Genomic DNA, 22,705 nt, shown 5'->3' on the forward strand with positions numbered 1-22,705 from the left:
TGACAGTTTTGGGGATTGAGTGGTTGGTTGGATACAAAAAGCACTTGTTCGGCACTTTTATGTATCAAATAGTGAATTGAGAAAATAATTGGTTGAGAAATTTCATGAAATTAATTATTTTTAGCCCTAGATTAATAATGTGGTAGGTAAAATGTCACAAAACTAAAATAAAAAACTAAATAATCCCATCAGAATTTCCTAAGATTTAAGGTGACATCTCTCAAATTGCTTGTTTTGTCCGACCAACAGTCCCGGAAAAAAATTCAGATTACAAAGATATAAAATATAGAGAGGCTGAACATACTCACATTATGGAAGAAAATTTTAGTTTTTTGTCTCGGAAAATGATTTAAATTTGAATTAATAGTTGTTGAAAATCCATTTTCTCAACAAATGGTTTCAGCTCTAGAAGAGAATTTAGATTTTTGTACTAAAATGGAAAAAAAATTAGGAACTTGATGGAAACTTTGAGGAGCAAATATCTAAAAAACTTACAAAATCCAAACTATCTGCATGAGGGTCACGTGTCTTTTTGTAAGCTGTGTGAACTTTGAGAAAAAGAAGACAACATGTTGTAGTTATCTGAAAACTTTAATTTATTATATAGCAAAAGTAGCTCTCTTGTGCGATTTGCCGATGTCAACAAGTTCTGTAACACTGTTCTGAGAACATTTATTGAGCTGGTAATAACTGTCGGATCCGTCCTGATCAGCGTTTCCTCACCACCACAGCACCACTCTGAACTCTGCACACCCCCGAGAACACAAACCTGGAATATCAGCCGTCTGAAATAATCATCTTTTCTCTCAGAGAATATTAGTACGCTTCAGTGACTAGGTCACTTTAAAGTATTAAACTCCTAGGAGTTAGTTATACAGTTTTACTAACTCCGACAACTGTAAGGCCGTCGGCCGTGACACACAGGGGAAATGTCTGCTACGACACAAAAAACAGGATGGTCCAAATCTCAAAGTACCGTTGAAACACAGAATTAATCTCCAAAGTCTAATACAAAGCATTCAAAGTGCTTCTTCAAATTAAAGATATGGTAAAACTCAATTACATGTGAAGATTTAATCAACATAATGTGTTATAAAAATTGCATTGCATTTCAAGGGGCATAGAGTTAACAGTAGAAAATAAAGGAAATAACAAAAACCATAATGAAACAGTCTCTGGTCCAGAAGTGTGTTCAGGAAACTCTGAGGTGTTTGGAGGGAGCGGTACAAATGAACGCAGAGCCGAGCATCGGGACAGGAAGTCCTGATTCCACTCACCAAATCTGAAATCCTGGATGAGAAACCAGCTGTTTTGTGGAGGGGGGGCAGGAGTTAGAGGGGTGTGATGAAATAGTCCGCAGGTTTCTGGTAGCTGTGTGTTTGCTGGTTGTGAGTCTGCATCTGCTCCTGCTGCTGCTGGATGATCTGCCGGACTTCCTCCTCCAGCTCTGGCGGGATGATGAGCTGGTCGTCGGGGTCTGGCTGGGCGGGGGCGTTGAAGTAGCCCCCCTGCTTCCTGACAGGGGCGTCGGCTGCCTCCTCTATGAGGTCCTGGTTCCTCCCCTGGCAGGCGATGGAGCCGTTAGCTCGAGCCCTGCGGCCCAGAGTCCCTGACCGGGTCTCTCCGCTGAGGCAGGGAGAGGAGGGAGGGACGGGGGAGGGAGACTGGGAAGAGAAGGGAGGGGGTGACGGCTCATGATTTGAGGCGACAGCGAGGGAGATGTTTGTGCTTGGCTGAGCGTGTAACTGGGGCGCTGGGCAGTCGTGGCGGTGCAGACAGTGGACGTCAGCCTCCACCTCCACGCGGCTGCCGTTGGAGAAGACGCCGGCGATGGGCTCCTCATCCTCACTGTCCAGCCCGTTGTCAGACAGAGCTCCAGAGAACTGCCTCTGGAAGCTCCCTCCCCCACACGCAGGTCTCCGCACGCCGACTCGTCCCGGCAGGTTGAGGTGGGACGCCAGGGGCTCGGCCTGAGGCGGTGGCTCCTCTGATGACGCTGTGGACCCCACCTCGCTGCTCATTTCAGACGTGCTGAACTCACTGCTCAGCTCGCTCACTGTTCCCGAGGAGACCGGTGGCACCGGTATACCGCCGTCACTGCCTGCTGAGTAATGGTGTGTGCTGGTGTGTACACCCAGGCCGGGGCTGGGGGGTGGGGGCGGCGGCTCGCAGAAGCAGCAGCAGTCCTCGGTGATGCTGAGCTGGACGACGACGGCGCTGAGGCTGTCGGAGCAGCCGTAGCTCTGAGCCAGAGTCACCAGCTTCTTAGCAGCAGCCAGAGCGTCGGGTACATTCCTGACCGCCTCCACTGCCTCGCTGGGACACAACATGTCCCACAATCCCCGGCTGCCCAGGAGAAAGAACTCATCCTGAGGGGTGAGCGTCACCGTGGAGACATGGGGTTGAGGCGTCACAGACGGGCACAGGAAGGAGTAACCCATAATTCTGGTGGAGTCAGTTACACCGCTGACCTTGTTATCCTGCACAGAAGAAGAAGAAGAAGAAGAAAGAGAAAGAAGAAGGAGTTATGTAATTTTTCTCTCTTTACACTGAGGCTACAACAAATAATGTTTGTTACCAGTTAATCTGTTACAGTTGACAGAGGATTCATTTTAATAATCAATTAATTATCTCTATCATTTCTAAAAAGTCATCATTTTTAGAAATTAGTGGATGAAATTTCCAAAAAATTGTAAAAAATATTCTCACGACTTCAGATTGATTGTTTTGTTCAACTGACAAAACCCAAACATTTCAGTTTATAATGATATAAAACAGAGAAGAGCCACAAAACCTCAGATTAATGAATCACTTTTTTATCTACTTGCTGTGGACCGACTCTACAACATGAGCGCACACAGTCTGTCGTCACCTCTGTGATGATGGCGTTATGTCGTCGAACCCTCTGGTACTCCGGCTCCTCTTTGACAGTGTGTGTGGTGGAGAGTTGCATAGCTTTGCCGTCTCGGCACAGAACAGCCTGGCACCTGCCCACGTTGGCGGCCTTCAGAGTGAAGCAGCCACCGTGCTCGCCGGGAGCTACCGGGTCATGTCTGATGTGGCACAGAGCTGCGGAGCCGCCCATCCTCTGGCCTGCGGTGCCGAGCTTCCTGCAGGAGAGCGACGCACAAACACACAGTTACCAAGTGTGTGTGTGTGTGTGTGTGTGTGTGTGTGTGTGTGTGTGATCGCTGTCAATGTGGAAACATTCAGGTGTGATCGTTTATCTTCTGTGATATTTAAGCGTCTCTACCTTTGCATGGTGAGGAAAGTGTTGGTCATGTAATCTTCCTGCCTCTGGCCCCTGTGAAGCTCCTCTGCTAGCACGTCTCCCATAGTGCACTGCAGCAGGTAAGGCACCTCAACGTTCCTGTCTCCGTCAAAAACTCCATACAGAGCTTCACGGATCCCACAGAAGCTGTCCAGTGCCAGAGCGGCCACACACAGCCTGACAACAACAAACAACATCCACAGTCATCTATGTGTCATGTCAACGATTCTCCTGAGATATACACCTGAGCAACATCCCAGCCTCGACCTCAGTGTGCCGTCTTTACTCCAAATCTTAATGTACATGTCTGAATTGTTCAGAGTGAGACGTCTGACCAACACTGGACCCTAAAATCACAACTGTTACAGTTTAAACCAGAGGTCTCCGACCCGCAGCTCACCCAAAGGTTCAGAGAATAGAGTCTGTTCAAACCGTGGATGCAGGAGAACAAACTTCAAGCAACACACCTTCACTCAGTGAATCTGCTCCAAATGCAACTAGATCAAATACACAGACATAAACTAAACTTTTCCAAGAAACAGGACGTATGTTGCTGTGGATACAGTGAGTTAAATTGTTGATGTTTGTTTACATTTTGGAAATGAAGTGTAGTGAATCATCTATTTTAAGTTCCTGTTTGTCATGTACCATTGATTTACTGACAACTGTCACTGGATCAAAAAAGGTTGGAGACTTCTGGTTTAAACCCTCCAGGGTTTGGTTACCTTTTCCATTTCTCTCATTACTCCAAGGACAAATGATAAAGAAATATGCTGCATAATATTCAAAGATCAATACTAGAACATTTACACCATTACTTCTCAGGTCTGCTGACTCAAAGCTTTTGAAGAGCTACTGTCTGGACTACAAAACAAGAACTATCTTCCTTTTACAGTTTAGCTGTGTCACTGTGGCCTCAGCTGAGCTGAGTCAGTGCTTTTTCTACTAAACATCTTCAGAATCTATTCTGCATAAATCAGCTTCTTTATAACTTTGTTTTATTGCTTTTATTGAACATAGAATTTTATTGTATTTCTTTATTTTAAAACACATTGTAACTGTGGTTTGGAAAGTGCTAAACAATCTAAATCAAATTTACTCACTATAGAGATCAATAAAAGACATTAATTCATGCTGAGCAGATGGATAGAGGGAGTAGACACAGAGGGAAACAGACTGACTTGTTTTTGACTCCAGAGGCCTCAGTGTAGCCGTGGCTCCAGACTGCTGGGGCCCCCTGGCTCTCGCTCACACATGGAGCAGAAGGAGACGGGTCTACTCTGAAACATCGGATGTTACTGCAGAGAGGAGGAGAAATACAAAAGATGAGTGTGTTGGTTTTGTATTGTACAGATTTCTGCCACATCAGTGTGGTTATGGTTCAAGTTCTCACTTGAGGAGCTCCAGGCTCTTGTGGTCCAGGTTGAGGCGAGGATTTCCTGTGAGGTCCAGCTCCTGAAGCTTTGGAGGAAGCGCCTCCGGCAGAGTCACCTCAGTCAGCTCGTTGCAGCTCAGGTCAACACACTGAGGAAGAAAAACACAGAGAAGGGGTCAGTCCTCAGGAGGGTGGAGAGTTTAAGGGTGTTATGATTCATCTGACACTAAAACTCAATCACAAAAAACTTCTGTTGATCCTGATTTTTGACTACATTTAAAACTGCACGATCAAGGATATCTATCATGAAGAATGTCTGATGAAATTTAATTCATAATAATTCATCAGTCAGAGTGTTGATACTGGCAGCCTTGCAGTTGTATCCCCCTGCCACTCAGACGAGTTTCAGGTTACAGGAAATTTTGTCATAATTGCTGTGTGAGGTCTTGAGTAAGGTAAAGTAATTTTGTGAGGTCACTGTAACCCTGACCTTTGACCTTTAATCACCAACATCTAACTAGTTTGTCCTTGAGTCAAAGTGAACAATTGTGACAAATTTGAAGGGATTCACTTGAGGAGCTCTCGAGAGCAAAATCATGTTTTGTGCGATCCCAGTGACCTTGACCTTTGACCACCAAAATCTAATCAGTTCATCTTTGAGTCCAAGTGAATGTTTGTGCCAAATTTGAAGAAGTTCCATCAAGGTGTTACCGACATATCATGTCCACAAGAATGGGACGGATGGACAACCAGAAAAAAATATGTCTCCACCTCTAGCTGTTGCCGGCACAGAGGCATAAAAAAACTTCAGACCTAGAGGTTTATTTTGCATTTTCTCAAATGTTCTGTTCAACATTAACATCAGCAGGTTGTTTCTCCTCCAAATCCAGCTTCATATTGTTGCAGGGACTGGATCAGAGTTTATTAACATGCTCCCTTTCCCTCATTGTCACTAACTGTGACATTGTTGCGAAATATTTACACTCCCCTGTCCAGTTGATTTTAGCTTAAACAACCCCTAACAAATTTAGGGATGGGATCTGATAGTCGGTTCCACTTTAATCCTGTTTCTGGTCAGAAAAAATACCTGGATTTGTTGAGCTCACACAATCAAATCTGATATCACACTGTTCATTACTTTCATTAGCAAAGACCTGTCAAAACAGGCAGGTATGAAAAGGATTTCCAAAAGCCTCAAAAAGAGTTTTGTGCATCGATACGAGAGAAATCACGATGCATGAAAAATTATATTATTTTTTCCCACCCTCGTTTCTCTCTCTCTCTCTCTCACACACACACACACAAACACTCTCACACACACACACACACACACACACACACACACACACACACACACACACACACACACACACACACACACACACACACACACACACACACACACACACACACACACGCTGGCAGGAGCATTAAACATTAAAACCGTCATTTGGGTTCAGAGAAAGGCAGAGATTAGGGAGTTACCGGGAGATTACAAAGGATTTCCTGATCTGGCCCAACCCAGTGAAGATGAGCACAGAGGTAGAGAGATAGACAGACTGATAGAGAGGGACCGAGAGAGTTTGGCTTTTTGTCATTGCACCAGAATGAGGTTGCGTTTCTTCTCTAATTTCCAGGACTAATTCCACATGGCCCCTAATTTGGGGGAACAGCTGATACAGGTGTTTGTAGATGTTGTGTAGATGTAGACCACATCTGAATTAAGGCCAAAAATCCCTGCGTGTGTCTGACTGACCTTGATCTCAGGCAGCTGAAGGACCTCAGGGAAGGCGCTGATACAATTGGAGTGGGCTGAGAGTGTGTGCATGCGCTGACAGCTGAGGATGGTGGTGGGCACTGCCCTCAGTCTGTTGCCGCTCAGGTCCAGCTCCTCCAGCTGCTCCAGTCGTGCCAGTTTACTGCAGGAGGTGGAGGAACGATTATATCAGAGAACTGCCACAGCAAACTTTATTTTTTGGGAGCCACATTCATCAAACTCATGTCTCTCGTGAGCTACACCTATTTCTGAAGGGAGGCTGTGATTGGAGACTGGATGTTTTTAGGATCAGGACGATTTGTAAAATCAAAGCAATGTGAGTTCATGTAAGTCTGGGTGGAGCTACAAGCCAGAGGCAGCCTTAGATCTCAACCTCAGTGTGTTTGAGAACTTAAACCTCCCGTGTTTATGTGAGTTACCTGGCAGTGAAGGTCTGCAGCTGGTTGTAGGCGAGGTGAAGCACCCTGAGGTGGCCGTGTCCTGTCAGGAGAGGGACACACTTGTCTGTCAAGCTGTTATTGGTCACGTAGAGCTCCTCCAGGCTGCTGAAGCTGTCCTCTGATAGGCTGGCCGCGGGAAGGTTCTCAAGCTTATTGGCCGACGCGTTTAGGTATCGCAAGCTGTGAAGAAATCCCAGCAGATGATACAAACTTAGCATTTGAACGACTGACTTGACAAAAACATAAAAACCCACAGATGGGAGGAATACAGATGAAGAGGTGCAGCAGAATGAATTACACATGGAAAGAGCAAAGAAAGAGGGAAAGAAAAAGAAAGACAGACAGTGGATGTTGTGTAATTGTGTGCACCTCTGCGCTTTGATGAACAGGTTGTGTGGGAGCTCAGTCAGATAGTTGTGTTGGAGGTCCAGGACCTCGAGCTGTGACCTCTCCAGCCTCTCAGCCAGCCGACACACTTGGTTCCAGCCTGCCAGCAGCTTCCTCAAGCTCCCACTGGACAGCAGCCTGCAACACAAACAACACAAGCAAGCTCAGTCTGTGTATGTGTATGTGTATGTGTATGTGTATGTGTATGTGTATGTGTATGTGTATGTGTATGTGTATGTGTGTACTGTAAATCTTTCAGTGGGAACAGCTCTGTTTTACCCTGATGAGGACACAGAACAGTACACAAAACACCCTTTGCTTTAGTGACCTCATTTTCAGGTTCAGCCGCTTCTCCTTATGTTGAATTAATTCTTGAATTGTGAAATAGAAGGAGGGTGTTGGACCGATAGGCTAAAGGCTGACGCTATTATGAATGTGCTCCCCCAAAAAACTTCAGCTGTAAACTGTGCTCAGTGCACATCCTAAACTAAGATGATTAACATGGCGAACATTATACCTGGCATGTTAGTATTGTCTCCCAAAATAAAACAGTTTATGAGGGAAAAAAAGAAGGAAATCTATTTCATTCGCTCATATAAATAAATAAAGACGTGGCGCTGACAATCAGATGCATCCACATCCAAAAATATGTTTGAGTATGCCTTGCATCCAGGTTTTTAATAAACTTTTGTAATTTAATTAACCTTACTATTCATGCCACTGTAGCAGGTGTGTTGTGTGTCTGTGTGATGCTCACCATATGGGCAGCTCCGTGACAGCGTTGTGATTGATGTCCAGCACCTCCAGTCTGCTGCTCTCACACACCCAGTCAGGGACACACTCCAGCTTGTTCCTTTAAGAAAACAAACACAGTCAGCACCTAGCTCAGAACAAGAACCCAGTCTGCTCTTCTATTCTATAAGTAGGACAGTGAAGTGTTGGTAATGCGTCTTCATACCAGGACAAATCCAGAACAGTCAGATTCTCTGGCGCAGGCTGCACCTCCAGCTGCTTCAGCTCTACACACACAACACAACATGCAGAACTCTTTATAGTCTCAGTGTGAATGTGTATTTAGTGTCATTATGTTTAATATCTGTACAACACATAATAATTCTTAGTACCGTTATGTGCGGCGTGCAGGCTCTTGAGGGCGTGGCCACCGACTCTGAGGAGGGAGAGAGTGTTTCTGTCACAGCGGAGGAGCTCCAGCCTACAGAGAGACCTGACATCCAACTCCTGTATACCAGTATCCCTCAGGTCCAGGTGGACGATGTGGACCAGCTGCTCCGAGTCTCCCACCGTCACCTTCTGAACCCGATTCAATCTGCACAAGAGAAATTATGTTACTTAAACCCTCATTGTTTTGGCTGCAGAAATAAAAAAAAAAAGTCTATATTGAACATTAATTATTTGTTGTTATGATTTTAAAGTCCACAAGACAAAAAGACCAAGACAGGCCGTGATGTAGCACATTTTCCCTGCAGCATCACGCCCAGTGTTGGATTTCAGCTGAGCTCTATTCCAGTATTACTTCTAAAAATGTCGGTGTCTGTGAGGATATTCTTACCTGAGATCTATGTGGTGAGCAGGCAGCCACTGCAATCCGGCCATATCCAGGACAGAGAGCTGGTTCCCTGCCAGACACAGTCTTTCCATGCCTCTGAGCTTCTCCAGGACGGGGGGGACGCAGCTGAAGCAGTTGAAGGACAAGCCGAGGTAGGTCAGGCCCTCCAGAGAGCCCAGCTCCACAGGCAGAGAGCTCAGGAAGTTACTGTCCAGGAGAAGAGTCTGCAGACTGGACAAAAGCAAACAGAGTTAAAGCTAAAATGATAGTTATGATGACAAATGTATCTGCATTCTTAGATTCTCCTCTAACTATCAAGTGTATGTGGGGGAAATGAATGAAACTCTCAGCAGGAGTGAGGTCATGATGAAAAAGTACATCTATTCTTTAAAAGTCCTTTTACAACAGGTCTCAGAACACATTTGTTTACATCCTGTGCCAAAGGTCTGCAGCCTATTGCACCAGCTAAGTTAAAACCATGAGTTCAAACTCACACACTGCCTGTGACAGACTATATACCTTTACATTTATGGTGACAATGACAGGCACACTCTGTACTGTGTTGTACAGTTAATGATCCTTGGATTAGACATGGGGAATAGTATGATTTCATGCTGTGTTCACCTGAGGTGGGTTTAGCTCCTCTCACCACTCCTGCTGTCAAATTAACTTTTAGTTGTTGAATTTGGCAAAATCTTTTTGCTGAGATTTAAGTTTTCCAGACTTTTTATTATTTATGAGCATTATTCTAACCTGATTATAAAAAACAAAGTACAGCTGAAGTGATCCATGAGCTAGTTCACGCATGATATCATATGATATTTTCCTTTACTGGCCACCAGAAGCTCTGTCACAAACTGACATGTTATCCATTTTTATGATTTTATGATACAGTTCCTAGATCCCTGTTGTTTTACCCACGTTTTAACCAGGTAAAATATTTTAGTCATCGTACGCTTGGATCTATTAATCCAGAGTCTGAGTGATAGCCTACCTATGGCTGCCTACAAAGACTCAGAAAAGTATTAACTTGTTTTTAATGCTATTCCTTCGTAGATTGTCGGATTGCTTTAAACATACAAAACAGTTTTCCATTTTAACAATCGTGTTGTTTTACGAGCCGTTCCCTGAACAGCGTCAGAGAAACAGTGACTTTTAATGTATGACTGTGCTTCCGTGTTTTTATCTGTCCTATAAATCAGTTTCGTTATTCTGGAGTGGAGCAAACCTACATGGAAAGCTCCTGGTACAAAATCTCCTAAACCTTGGATTGGACTGGATTTATCTGGATTTACTGTGTGTGGGTGGACTGCAAACCTAAGTCACAAGTACAGGAGGACTTCCACCGTCTGAAGTCAGAACTTAAAAAAAAATTGTATCAGCTGATCAAAAGCTTCATCTCTGTAGCTACTGCCCAGGCAAAACATATTTCCCATTTACAGTCCTCTAGGCTTTTTTTTCTCTTAAATGTTTTCCCTGTTTTTTTCTTAATGATTTCCCTGTTTTAACTCCCATTGTCTTTTATATTTGTCAAAGCAATTAGAGCTGCATCCTGTGTATGAAAAGTGCTATATAAATAAAATATACTATTATTATGGAACCATGTTACAACATGACTACTCTTATAAAGGATTTATGAATGGTTTATAACTAGTTTATTATTTAGCTTGTTAACACTATAAATCATTTATAAGCTGTTATAACACATTAGATAAAAAGGGCAACAGTGACCTGCATCAATGTATCAAAACTGTGTTATAACTTGTTTTTTAATTGTTTATTTATGATTTATAAAGTGTTTACAACCGAATAACCTAATTATAAACTATTTATAAATCCTTTATAAGGGTCGTCTTATTGTAAAGTGGTACTATTATTATTTTCATAAGACATAAAACACTGTGGGTCAGCTACTTCCTGTCACTAGTTATTAATGTCTTTCTTTCTAATATGAGAAGATGAAAAGGCGGTGGTGTGACTCTGCACTCTGATCACCTGGACGTTACCTCTGCATCGTCAGGACAGAAGTCTGGTGCCCGGCCAGTTGTTCATTTAATACAGAGAGGGATTAATCTGCTCTGATGGAACCACAATGACAACAACCCCTGTCTGATGTCTCTGTCAGCAGAGTACAGGTCACCAAGAACACAGTCAGCCACTGGGGCAAATACCTGCCAAATTATTGTCATCATCGTCACCATCATCACTGTCATCATGATTAATAACTGCAGCCTCGGGGCCGTCGGTTTCTTCCAGCCCACTTACTTGTGCATCGTTCCCACTTCTGCCGGCAGCGACGAGAGACGGTTTCCAGACAAGTTTAGCTCCGTGAGCGAGGTGATGTCACACAAGGCCAGAGGAAACTCAGACAGGGAGTTATTTGACAGACTGAGGCTTCTCAGTTTACAGAACCTAGAGAGAGAGACAATGAAAGAGAGAGTGAGAGAGAGACAAGGGCAGACAAAGAGGGTCAAAAATATTAATCTCTCAGTGCTAGTCAGACTACAGTCAGCCTTCTTCTGAATTGAGGCTCTCACACTGTGAAAAGCTTTTCAGTAGTTACATAACACGTGTCTCATAAACAGGGAAAATGAGCAGAGAGGAAGCTGCACATGGTCTCAAGGATACAGCAGCACAACACTCACAATACACAAACTATTTAAAGCTAAATGTTTATTCCACGAAAACCTTTCACTATAACAATGCAGCATGTGGTTCAGGTAGGGGTTTGTGTGTGTGCGTGTTCCCTGGCTTTCCTGGTCTAACCTAATCCAGTTCACAGAGGGGTCAGAGCAAAAGGTTAAACCGGATCCACATCCTTCCGAGGGAAAGTCACAGGCCACACCATGGGACAAAGACATTCCTCAGGACGCGGCCTGGGAAGCGTGTGTTTATGGAGTAACAATGGCAGTATATATACATATCATGTATTCATGTCCATCAAGAAAATGTCTCAAGGCTGAAACATAAAGAGGCAGCAAAGACGCCAAAATCAAGAGAGGCAGAAATCGCTCTGAGAATTTTTCAACTTCAGAGATTCCAAGAACGTGACACAAACAGTTTCTTTAGAGCAGCTATTAGTTAAAAAATATAGGATTATAAAAGTTCACATAAATGCCTCTCATCTTGTAAGTGCCTCAGCCACCTCGTCTATGTCTGTATAATGTAACATTGTTAGTCAGGTCATGATCCACTGGACTTTATCTGACAACAAGTGACAATACGTTGCATCACTAAACAGGAGCTACAGTTATGTATAGAGTCAGAGTCTGTGTAAATGCCCCCTGCTGCTGGTAAATTAGCTTTTGCACAGGATGAGAAAAAGAAAAAGAAAAGCTGTACCTTGGGGTCAAGGACACTTTGCTCACACACACACACACACACACACACACACACACACACACACACACACACACACACACACACACACACACACACACACACACACACACAGTGAGATGGCACCACAAGCACGACTGATTCTTATTGGTGTGTCATGTTACACAAAAGTTCAAACATAATGCACATATTTCAGCTTTACATGTACACAGTATGACAGAGCACACTGCTTGGAAATTCCACTGCTTCATTTCAGTCAAACAAAAACAGTGTTTCTGCAGCGTTCTTCACACTTTCAAGACCTTTTTAACCCAATACAGAACACAGTTTAATACTTGTTTGACTATCATACTGACCAAAGTATGAAAGTGTGACAGGAAACCACCACTTTTAGTTTAATGGTATGTATTGTCTCCTGACAGCCTGTCATCAACATTACTGCTACAGCAGGCAAGAGAAAAATCCCTGTGTTGTAAATTTACTTTACAGCTTTTCAATATTTTCTGAGGCCTTTTTTGAGGACACTGCTTTCAGTGTTTTTTTAAGACTTTTCAGGGCCTGCAGATGGACAGAAGCACTTGGATTTTACTCCTGTAACATGAAAAAAGCAGCCACACACTCATCTGATGGGTTTCTTTCTCTGCACTGTAATAATTTGAGTGGGTAGAACATTTGTCCCAAAGCACATCATCGAGGGACTGAACAGACCAACATTTCTTAGACTACGTGCACAATGTGCTTGAAAAATCTGAAAACATGTGCATGTGAAAACAACGTGCATTCATGCTGCTTTGATCCACACTGGAAGTAACAGCCAAATCTCTGCCTCCTCCTCCTCCGTCTGCAAACAACAAAACTGTGCATCACAGCCAACATCTGGTCAGAAGACACTGTCTATCGTCTGTTTCATAATCACAAAGCTGTGTGACAAAATCAAAAACGAATGAGAACACCTGTGTCTGTGATTAAAAAGTTGTCCTCTTTACCTTCCTGATGAACATCAGTGAGCATTTCAACATTTAGCCAGTTCAAATCCTAGATGCTGTTGTTGTGTTTTTTAGTTTGAAAATGTTTCCATAGTGTGGACAGAGAAGATTTTAATTTTCAGTCTTAGTTGACTTTGTGTGGACTTGACTGATGATAACTGTCAAATCTCTAAACGCCTCCACGGCTCGCTTTTAATCATCTGAACCACACAGCCGCCCACACACACACTTCATCTGTAATTTGATCTAAGCTGCTTCCTCTTTAGACCATATGGTAGCTCCCCAAGACAGACACACAGAGGGACGTCCCACATCCAAAAGAGAGGAAAACAAAGGAGAAAGTACTGCTTTCATCTGCCGGCTGTTGCTGCACTCCACAACACACAGGATGGTGGTACACTGTCTGCATGTGGTGCGTGTTGATGGTAGAAACTCACCTGGTGAGTGCTGGAACACCTTTGTGAGGGGACATGAAGTTGTTTTTGAGATTGAGGTGGGTGAGGTCCTGGCTGTAGAACAGCTGAGCGGGCAGCTCCTCCAGGCTGCAGCACGACAGGTCGACTGAGTTCACCCTCTGGGACGCAATCTGACGCAGCGAAGGGGGGACAGGACGACATGATGAGCTCACAAGAGGCAGATGTGTAAAACACTGTCATCATCATAATCCTTGAATTTATGTAGATAAAAATGTAAAAACTGAAGCCAGAGTGTTTCTGTGGCCACAAACACATCACGTACCTTTGAAGCCGTCCTGTGCCACCGCAGATGCTCTGTGTAGGAGTCGTAGCTAATGTAGTAGGTCTGACTCTGAGGACCAGCTGAGCTAAAGGCCAGACAGTGGCTGTGTCTCCTCACCTCCTCCACCTGCACCACAGAACATGTTTCAGGCTGCGTCCACACTACTACATTTTCCTTTTAGAATGTCCTTTTCAAGTGAAAACGACTGTTTTAGCTCTGTATCAGAAACAATCTCCATCTAGACTAACACACCTGAAAACGCATACATACATGAGCAATAACGTCCACTTGCGTGTGAGAGCCAATGTGAAAAGGAAGCAGATTGTTTACTCGGCAGTTGATTAGTTGCAAAAAAATAATATGAACGAGGAACAGCAAAGACAGCTGCAGTGTTAAAACGCAGAATTTAATGCTTGTAATTCTTTAACTACTGGTAGTCAAGGCTGATGAGACCCAATCAGGGAGCACCATGTCCAAAGATCTCTGTTTTCGCCCCGTCCAGACTACAACACGACCCCGGAGATTTCAAACTAAAACGGGTCCAAGAGCATTTCCAAAAGTCTCCGTTTTCAGTGCTTGAAAACTCCAGAGTAGTGTGGATAGGAGGCGAAAACTTAGCAAAAGACATGCATTTTAAAACAAAAACGTAAGAGTGTGGACGTAGCCTCAGTTTCCTCAATCTTTTCTTTAACATCTTTGTTTATCCAACCTGATGACCGAGGGTTCAAACAGAACCACTCCAAATGTTGTCCAAATGAGCAAGAAATTCATGTTTTTCTCTGTTTTGGAAACGACTCATGACCTGATCTCTAACTATGAGAACACACACGCACGCACGCACGCACGCACGCACGCACGCACGCACACACACACACACACACACAAAACACACAGCGAGGTGTAGAGATTCATCTAAAATGAAAAATTTACCATGTCTTTTTTGTTTTGTTTTTTTTAAATCATTTATCTTGAGTTCTTCAGGGTGGTGGCTCATTGTTTCCGGTCTCAGTTGATCAGTTATGTAACACCATAAATTTGTGCTATGTGTTTTAATTTTATATAAAGATTCAGTGTATAACTGCTACTAGAACAACACATTGCTGTTCATGTTTTTAGTTGCTTGTACAGTCTCCTGTTGTCTGGATGCAAAAAAGAGGTCCCAAATTTAGAATCAACATTTGTAATATTGTCCGAGGGACTTGCTGTACAGGTGTGAGAAAACAGGACATTCTAGTGGATAATATAAATAAACACAGAACAAAAGCAGACTTGGAACAATAACTCTGCAGGGGCTGTATTTACCTCTTTTCACAACACACAAAATATGTGATTTGCCCAGAGGTGCCCAACCCTTTACACACAACTGTACTTACAAAATACTGTATATATGCTCTATAACAATAAGGTCATGTCTCTAAATGTAGGCCTGTAGTTAGCTGGGAACTGTGTGGCTGCAGAACCTGCTGCAGCAGGAGGACACACAGCTGCAGGAGGAGGTGAATGACCTCGGAGTCAAAACAAAAACGTTTTGTTCCACTGGTCCAACTCACAGAGATGAGCTCTGCCCCTCTAAAGGCTGATAAACAGGTACTCATCCTGAACACTTGCCTCGCATGTTAAAGACATGAAACATTTCATTAAGTACCTTTCCTCCGATGAGAGGGAGGATGTGCATCTTGCCGGTGTGGGCGTGTTTCACAGACGAGACAATGAGGCAGGTTCCGCTCAGTGTGACCTGACGCTTCGACCAGCGGTTCACTGGCAGCGCCAGCTTCCCTTTCCGAACATTGAACACCCCTGAAAGCTGCACGCGCTCAGTGCCGCCCACGCTGCGAGGCTTACCTGGAGGGGAAAAGATATGAGCTTGTTACATGATAGTAAAAGAGATCGCTGGTGATCATATACAGACTTTTCATAATGGCTTTTTGCATAACAGAGAGTTTTATTTTTAGCTCTGTGGGATTTTGTGAATCAAGTTTCTCTTTCAGAAAGTGAGAGCTGTGTGGTTATGTAAGTGAACTGTAGCTAATAGCCTGTGGGCTGAGAGAGTGAGCAGTCACTCAGGCGTGATTTGTCACATTAACCCCTCGCTGGCACAAAAAGCAGCCACAGTTCAGTTACAGACACAAGGCAGAGCAAGGCACTGATGGTGTTTCTGGATGATGCCTTGCACTAACCTGCATGCCTGAAACCAACCTGTTTATTTACACACTCTGAGCCACCGAGAGGCCTGAAATCAGATTAGCTTGTTATGCAATGTCTTAAAACACTAGCACCTAGATCCTCCCAACTTCCTCCTCCAGTGACTTACACAAAATGTCGCTTTGGTTTCACCCGGACTAACCAGCTCCTGAGCATGGCAGGGCATCAGACCTCAATACTGAAATCTGTCCATAGCACAGAGTGTGGAAAGCTGGTATCAAATATCAGGGTCAGATTCAGTATCTTGTTTTTTCATCTTCTGATCACATAGTTCCACATTTAAATCATAATTTAGCCAATTTTGAGTTGAATTTGTGAGACATTTTGGATTCTTTTGTTAAATGATAATTTTGATAATTGATTAACCTTTCAATCATTTTCAATTGATTACCTGCTTTTCACTTTTTTAAAATATTCTTAAATTAAATATCTTTGGGTTTTGTTACTGTTGATCAGACAAAACAAGCAATTTAAAGACATCATCATAGACATGCAAAATAATACAACTGTCATAAATAAATATAACTGGCAGATTCATCATTAATGACAATCATTAACTGCAGCCCTCATAAAAAAACATCTTCAGATTCAGTGAGGTATCAGAAAAATATAACTTAAACTTTTTTAAAACAGTACCTGCCTCACTTTTTATCTTTTCTTTCCAAATGAAGGCACAATTATGTAACAAACACCAACACAGATTAAATGTACAAATAGTTAAAAAAGTAAAAGCCAATAAAACACACAATTTCTTGAAAAAACACACACCGAACATTTACCTGACTACACTTGTTCATTTGGGTCCATAAATGCCCACGACCCATTCGACTAACCATTATTTTCATTATCTAATAATCATCTCATTATTTTCATTAATCCATTTACTATAAAATGTCAGAAAATAGTGAAATCCCTATGTTATAAAGTCTTAGTTTTCTTGTGAGTTGACCCACAAGCCAGATAGATATTTCACATTATCATTATAAATGACAAAGAAAAGCAGAAAAACCTCAAATCTGAGAAGCTGGAGACGGCAATGACTGAAACAATTCATCCATTATTAAAACACTTGACCAGTTTTCTGTCAGTCATTCAAGTATTTCAGCTCGACTTCTATTTAAATCCATTTTGGGTGACTGCCGTGCATAATTTCAGGGCTTTTTGCAGTTTATTCCAAGATGAAGGATCTGCCCACATGAAAGCTCCTTTTCTAAGCTCTGTACAGACCCTGCGTACAAACAGGAACAGCAAGTCCTGACAGTGCAGCAGCAGTGATGTACGTAACTGTAAGTAAAGAGTCGATGGAAGAACGGAACGGAAGTAAAAATTCATTTGGGTGATAATAACAGAACCGAGTGACATGGTGTCTGTCTGTTGTGTGACTGTTGGTGATTTCATACAATATTTACATGTTACATTGCTGATATCATGTGGTTTCTTCTACTATTATGATAAATGTGACGTAAACTCACCATGGAGCAGATCAATCTGATTCTTTTAAAACTAAACAATAATGTGGAATGCGTACTGTGTGAGTCCACCCTTCCCTGGGCGGTGCTGCTGAGATGTGGCGTGTTCATATATACACGCATACATACCCTTTCCTTCCGTCTATTTCTCTGAATGTGGAATATCCTGCCTCTCAGCAAGCAGCCAATGGCCATTTCCTGTTCACGCTACAACAAATGTTTTTGGTGAATCTTGTCCTTGACGAGCCCGATGTCCCTGAAGGCACTGAGCATCTGACTGGAGCTGAAACAATTAGTTGATTCATTGATGAGTTGCTCAATTGGCAACTATTCTAAATCATCATCAAACAAAAATGCCAAAAATCCGCTTGTTCTCGATTCTCCAAAGGGAGGATTTTTCTTTTTCCTCATTGCAAACTGAAGATCCTTGGGATTTTAACTATTGCTCAAATAAAACAAGACACATGTAAATGTTGGGAGTCTTGGTAGAAAATTAATCGGCAACTATTTTGACTATCCTATAACTTGGACTAACTAAGACTTTTCGAAAACTTTCGATTTTCTGAGTAAAAATGCCAAATGTTTGTTGGTTCTAGCTTGTGAAAAGTGAAATGTGAAGATTTGATGCTTTTCTTTGGGCCACGTGACAGTAAACTGAATATCTTTGGGTTTTGGACTGGTGGTTGGACAAAACAAGACATGTGCAGGCATCATGTTGGACTGCGGAAAATTATTAGATATTTTTCACATTTTCCGATGTATTAGAGACAAAAATAGTCAATTAATTGAGAAAGTAATCAGCAGATTAATTGCGTTAGTTGCAGCCCCACATCTGACTTCATTCTTCCTTCTTATTAGCAGCGATTCCAAGACTTTGTCTGAGGTTTTATCTTGAATTTTAGCCACATCTGAACCAGCCTTAGTTCTGAACAGTGGTACTGAACATGGAGAGGCAGGATTCAGTTTTTATGCAGAACACATCTGGAACAAACTCCCTAAAAACTTCTGCTCCATCTACTAAATCAGGGTTAACAAGTTTTCTGATTGCCACTTTGTTTTATTGAATTAAATTTAGGCATATTTATTCATATCATGCACTGCACTGTCATTTTTATTCTCTTGTTTTATCTGTTTTAGCTTATTTTTATATTCTATGTTATGCCTTTTTACATTGTACGTGAAGCACTTTGAATTGCCTTGTTGTTGAAATGTGTGAAACAAATAAAGCTGCCTTGTGATGGAAACCCTATTCGGACAAAGCAAGGTGTTGAGTGCTTTTGAAACGTGCAAGTATTCAGCTGGCGGTGGGCGCATGCATCAGACAACTAAGTTTGGTATTAAACCTTGTGAAGTAAAGCAGTGACCTCTGAGAGCTGCAGCTCCAGGATGAAGAGACATCTGCTGCTGGGACCGTCTCAGAGAGATCCGAAACACTGAGGAGGTGAAATCTGAGTTCCACTAAGGTCGCTGTTCTCTTACTGTCAGCATAATGTGTGTGTGTGTGTGTGTGTGTGTGTGTGTGTGTGTGTGTGTGTGATTGAAAGAGATAGAATAATTGGCAATGTGCATTTTGCTGTTGGGATTTTCGCTTAGTCAAACTCCTCTGGCTCGACTCCAAATATCAACATTAGCAAACACTTCATACTGTGCACACCGAGAGGACAGGATGGTGTGGGACAAAATTAGTGTCTTGTAAATTAACAGTTTTATAAATAAATCACTTAACAAGGGGCTGAGATTTTACTTTGATAACTTTTAAATGCTTACGAGTCAGAAAGACTATGACCAGTGTTTTACAGCTACATTATTCCAATTTAACTCAAGATTCCTAATTCTGGCACCATCATGAACGCCGCTGCTGTCACCTCATATCATTGCACCACTTCTCCTCTGCGATTGCTCCTCTTGTGCCAGTAGCACTTCCACTTTCCTGTCACACATACCAGCCTCTCAATGCTGTGCATTTGTCTGCGGTAGCTGGAAGGGCCCCTGCTTTCAGCGGCATAACTCTACGTCATGCTTTGTTCCTCTGTCATGTTACTGTGGAAGCCAAGACTGGGGGGGGGCTGGGGGATACCAGTGTGCTGGTTTTCTTAGTCTTCTATAATTAGAAATGAGTATCTTTGGGTTTTGGACTGCTGGATGTCTCAAGACGACCACTTTTTAACTATTTTCTGACATGATTTTATAGACCAAATAATCAATTAATCAAGAAAAAAAATCATGAAAATAATCATTAGTTGCGGCCCTACTTGAGTATATCTCTGGGTTAATGTTGTGATGTTTTACAGTGTATTTCTTCTTGTATAAAATAAAAATAACAAAGGAAAAAAAAGAGGAAAATATGTTCTTGAATGCTCTTTAAAGAACCTGAAGGAAAACTCAAAACATTTCAAACATCATCACATCATTGGCTTCTGACTCTTTATCTCCACTGTCTTTGCTGAGGGTGTAAAAACAAGGTCAAAAACAATATCCAGTTGTGCTAATCCCATAAGAGATCATGGCTGTTTTTACATCCTCTTAAACCTGCTTGTCTGCAAAACAGGATCATTATCAATAACAACAACAGAACAAGAAGAGAAACCAAACCCATACTGCCACATGATTTTGGTCTCTGGCATCCCGAAAGATCACACCTGTTACCTCCAGATGTGTCTCCCTACAGGACTACACACAGAGAGGGGTCGGGGTGGGTTTACAGGCAAAACACTGGGTATTGTCCCTGCAGGACAATTGAATACACTCGTTTAACAGTCCGACTGACCAAACACAATGACAGCACTCACGGTACACTGAGAATGGATGAACAATGAATGAGCAGAGACGAGCCGAGCACAACGAAAATGGCATGGTGTAACTAGCAGCTAGTGGCTCTCTGACGGCTTCACTTCAGTGAGTTTAAATAAGAATTGTGATTAACCTTCCCAAAATTATCTCCTGAATTTGACAGAAAAAACACATGCAGGTCTTCTCTTCTCACTAACAGTGAAAAATGTTTTGAATTTTGATCTTTCAACAACTCAGACAAAGTACTCACCGAAGTAGAAACGAATCAGGCAGCCAATTTCTGGATTCATCCCTTCCTCCTGCACCCTCCAAGCATCTTCAAACCCCAGATTAGTGAGGTATTCGTTTAATATCTGCAGAGGCCTCTCATCATCTCCCAGCCGCCGCACTGCTCCACCATGCAGCTGGATAAAGAGGGCCGGGGTTGGACTAGTATTGATGGGCTCCAGCCATCCCTTGTCCCCCCCAGGGATCTCCAGGTCAGGCTGGACAGATGCTTGGCTGGTCAGGGGCCGAGATTGGGAGCTGCTGGAGCATTTAGAGGGAGGGTTGATTAATTTGGGGGTTTCTGTGTTGTCCCCAGCTCCAGTTTCAGTGTGGAGATCTGGTCTTGTCACTTGGTTGGAAGCATTAGAAGGGTCTGTGGTGGTGATCAGGTCTCCCTGCTGGTCTGCAGCAGAGTCACCGGTTGAGTGTGTCGGAGAAGATGTGAGATCTACTTCATCCGAGGAGCTCTCAAATGGGTCAGGTCCCTCTGTGGCACTGTCACAGTTTGGGCTCAACACTGAGGAGTCGGTACCCAAACCCAGCCCATCACTGAGCGAGTCCCGGTGCTCTGTGCTTCTGGGTCCACCTGGGCTGAAGTCCTCACAGGTGCTGCTCTCTATATCTGAACCTGAGTAGACTCCATAACAGTCTGCCACACTCAGGCTCAAATCCATCCCAATGTCATTCAGATAGACCTCAGATGAAGAGTTACTGGCAGTTTTGTCATCCAACAAGTTAGAGGACAGTTTAGTGTAAGGATAATACTGTTTTGTGTGTTCACTCTCGTCTCCTTTGAGGTTTTTGACATCCACACTGTCACTAAGACCTTTAATATCATCAGTCTGTCCATTACTATCTTTACAGTTATCATTTAAGTCAACTAAAGCAGTAGTTTTGCAGTTAATTCTCAACACAGCCCCAGCTTTGCTCCCTTCCAGCTTACAGGCTACCTCTTTAGCAGTTGTGTCCACTGTGCACAGAACCGGTCGTGGGTAGGAGGGCGTGAGCCAGTCGTGGACGTGAATGCAGCCCCGCCGTAGGTCCGATCTCACCCATGTCTTATCAGAGGCCTGAAGCTGCTTTGACTGCTTCTGCCGAAGAAAAGTCTTCCTATCCAGACTGAGGGTGCTCAGGGGCGAGGCGGAGGGAGCGGGACTAGCCGCCTCCGCAGAGGATACCCCAAGAGAGCTGCTGGTCGGCGGAGCCCCCAGCGACAGATTCCTCTTGTGCCTCTGCCGCCTCCTGCTCAGCAAAGAGTTGACAGAAGTGCTGCTGTTGACTGATGTCAGACTATAAATGTTGGCTGCTTTCACGGCGGGCATGTTTGTATTTTTGGCCACACCGCCGATAGCGTTGGCAACTTGGTTTTGATAGATCCCGTTCCTTATCGCAATCTGGAGAAGGGAGGTGGCCGCAAGCCCCTTCCCGAAGAGTTTCGCCTCTGCGCCCCCTCCGTCATCCTCCCCAATGGAAGGTCTCTTTCCAGCAGACAGCGGTGTTAATCCACTTGTCTTCACTGAGTTACTGTCACTGCCAGAATCGGGTATCCCCTGTGGTGTTGGTGGAGAAGAAACCGCTCCTGGCTCGTTTTCCTTCACACTTTCCATCCTGTTAGCTAGCGGCAGCGGCGGCGTCGGTTAGTTAGCAACAGCCCGCAGGTGAACGCTAGCCCGCGTTAGCTCAGAGCCGTTAGCTCGCCCTAGTAGTTACTGGCTAGTTTTTCACGTTAGCTTAGCATGCTAAGGTGCTGCGCAGTTCGTCCAAAGAGTTACACCGCTACATCATACCGTATGATAACACGCCCGTTAGCTCTCCCACGGGAGCTAACCGGCCGGTCGACATGAGAAAACGCTTTTCTAGTTGGTCGCCATGGAAGCTAACGCGAGAAGGCGCGACTGCTACTGTACAAACCGAACAGAGCGACGGTCAGTGGTACACGGTGGACAGGGCGGGGTCTCATTGGATATGAATTATGACACGTTCATGTGCTATCACAATGCTCGGAATTATGTAAATTATGTACATGACTGCGACGAGACTTCACGCCATAAACTGTACATAAAAAGGTTCACACTGTGGTCCGCATTAACAGAATAC

The 22,705-nt window shown here is 43.5% G+C and overlaps 1 protein-coding gene across 1 annotated transcript; it reads right to left on the reverse strand.

Annotated features, from left to right (window-relative positions):
• Window positions 1-620: 620 nt before the first annotated feature.
• Window positions 621-22,495, reverse strand: LOC111227541 (PH domain leucine-rich repeat protein phosphatase 1-like). Its single transcript, XM_022753075.1, has 17 exons — window positions 20,592-22,495; window positions 15,526-15,722; window positions 13,881-14,006; window positions 13,580-13,728; window positions 11,083-11,229; window positions 8,821-9,048; window positions 8,375-8,577; window positions 8,209-8,269; window positions 8,008-8,103; window positions 7,233-7,388; window positions 6,843-7,043; window positions 6,403-6,565; window positions 4,665-4,795; window positions 4,453-4,569; window positions 3,254-3,448; window positions 2,873-3,110; window positions 621-2,480 (listed from the first exon to the last, which is right to left on the reverse strand). Exons 1-17 carry the CDS (start codon window positions 22,213-22,215, stop codon window positions 1,332-1,334), a joined length of 5,181 nt encoding a protein of 1,726 aa, XP_022608796.1. The 5' UTR covers window positions 22,216-22,495; the 3' UTR covers window positions 621-1,331.
• Window positions 22,496-22,705: the final 210 nt, after the last annotated feature.

Source organism: Seriola dumerili, unplaced genomic scaffold (assembly GCF_002260705.1).
Source record: "Seriola dumerili isolate Sdu_G_001 unplaced genomic scaffold, Sdu_1.0 BDQW01000189.1, whole genome shotgun sequence".
In the NCBI taxonomy this organism is placed as follows: domain Eukaryota; kingdom Metazoa; phylum Chordata; class Actinopteri; order Carangiformes; family Carangidae; genus Seriola; species Seriola dumerili.

Bases quoted from the DNA above. Each gene is read 5' to 3' on its own strand.
- LOC111227541 (XM_022753075.1), bottom strand. From the start codon at position 22,215: ATGGAAAGTGTGAAGGAAAACGAGCCAGGAGCGGTTTCTTCTCCACCA. The intron at 11,230-13,579 runs GTGAGTTTCTAC...CTCTCTCTCTAG, and splicing joins GGTGTTCCAGCACTCACCAG to GTTCTGTAAACTGAGAAGCC. The intron at 8,104-8,208 runs GTATGAAGACGC...GTTTTCTTAAAG, and splicing joins ACTGTTCTGGATTTGTCCTG to GAACAAGCTGGAGTGTGTCC.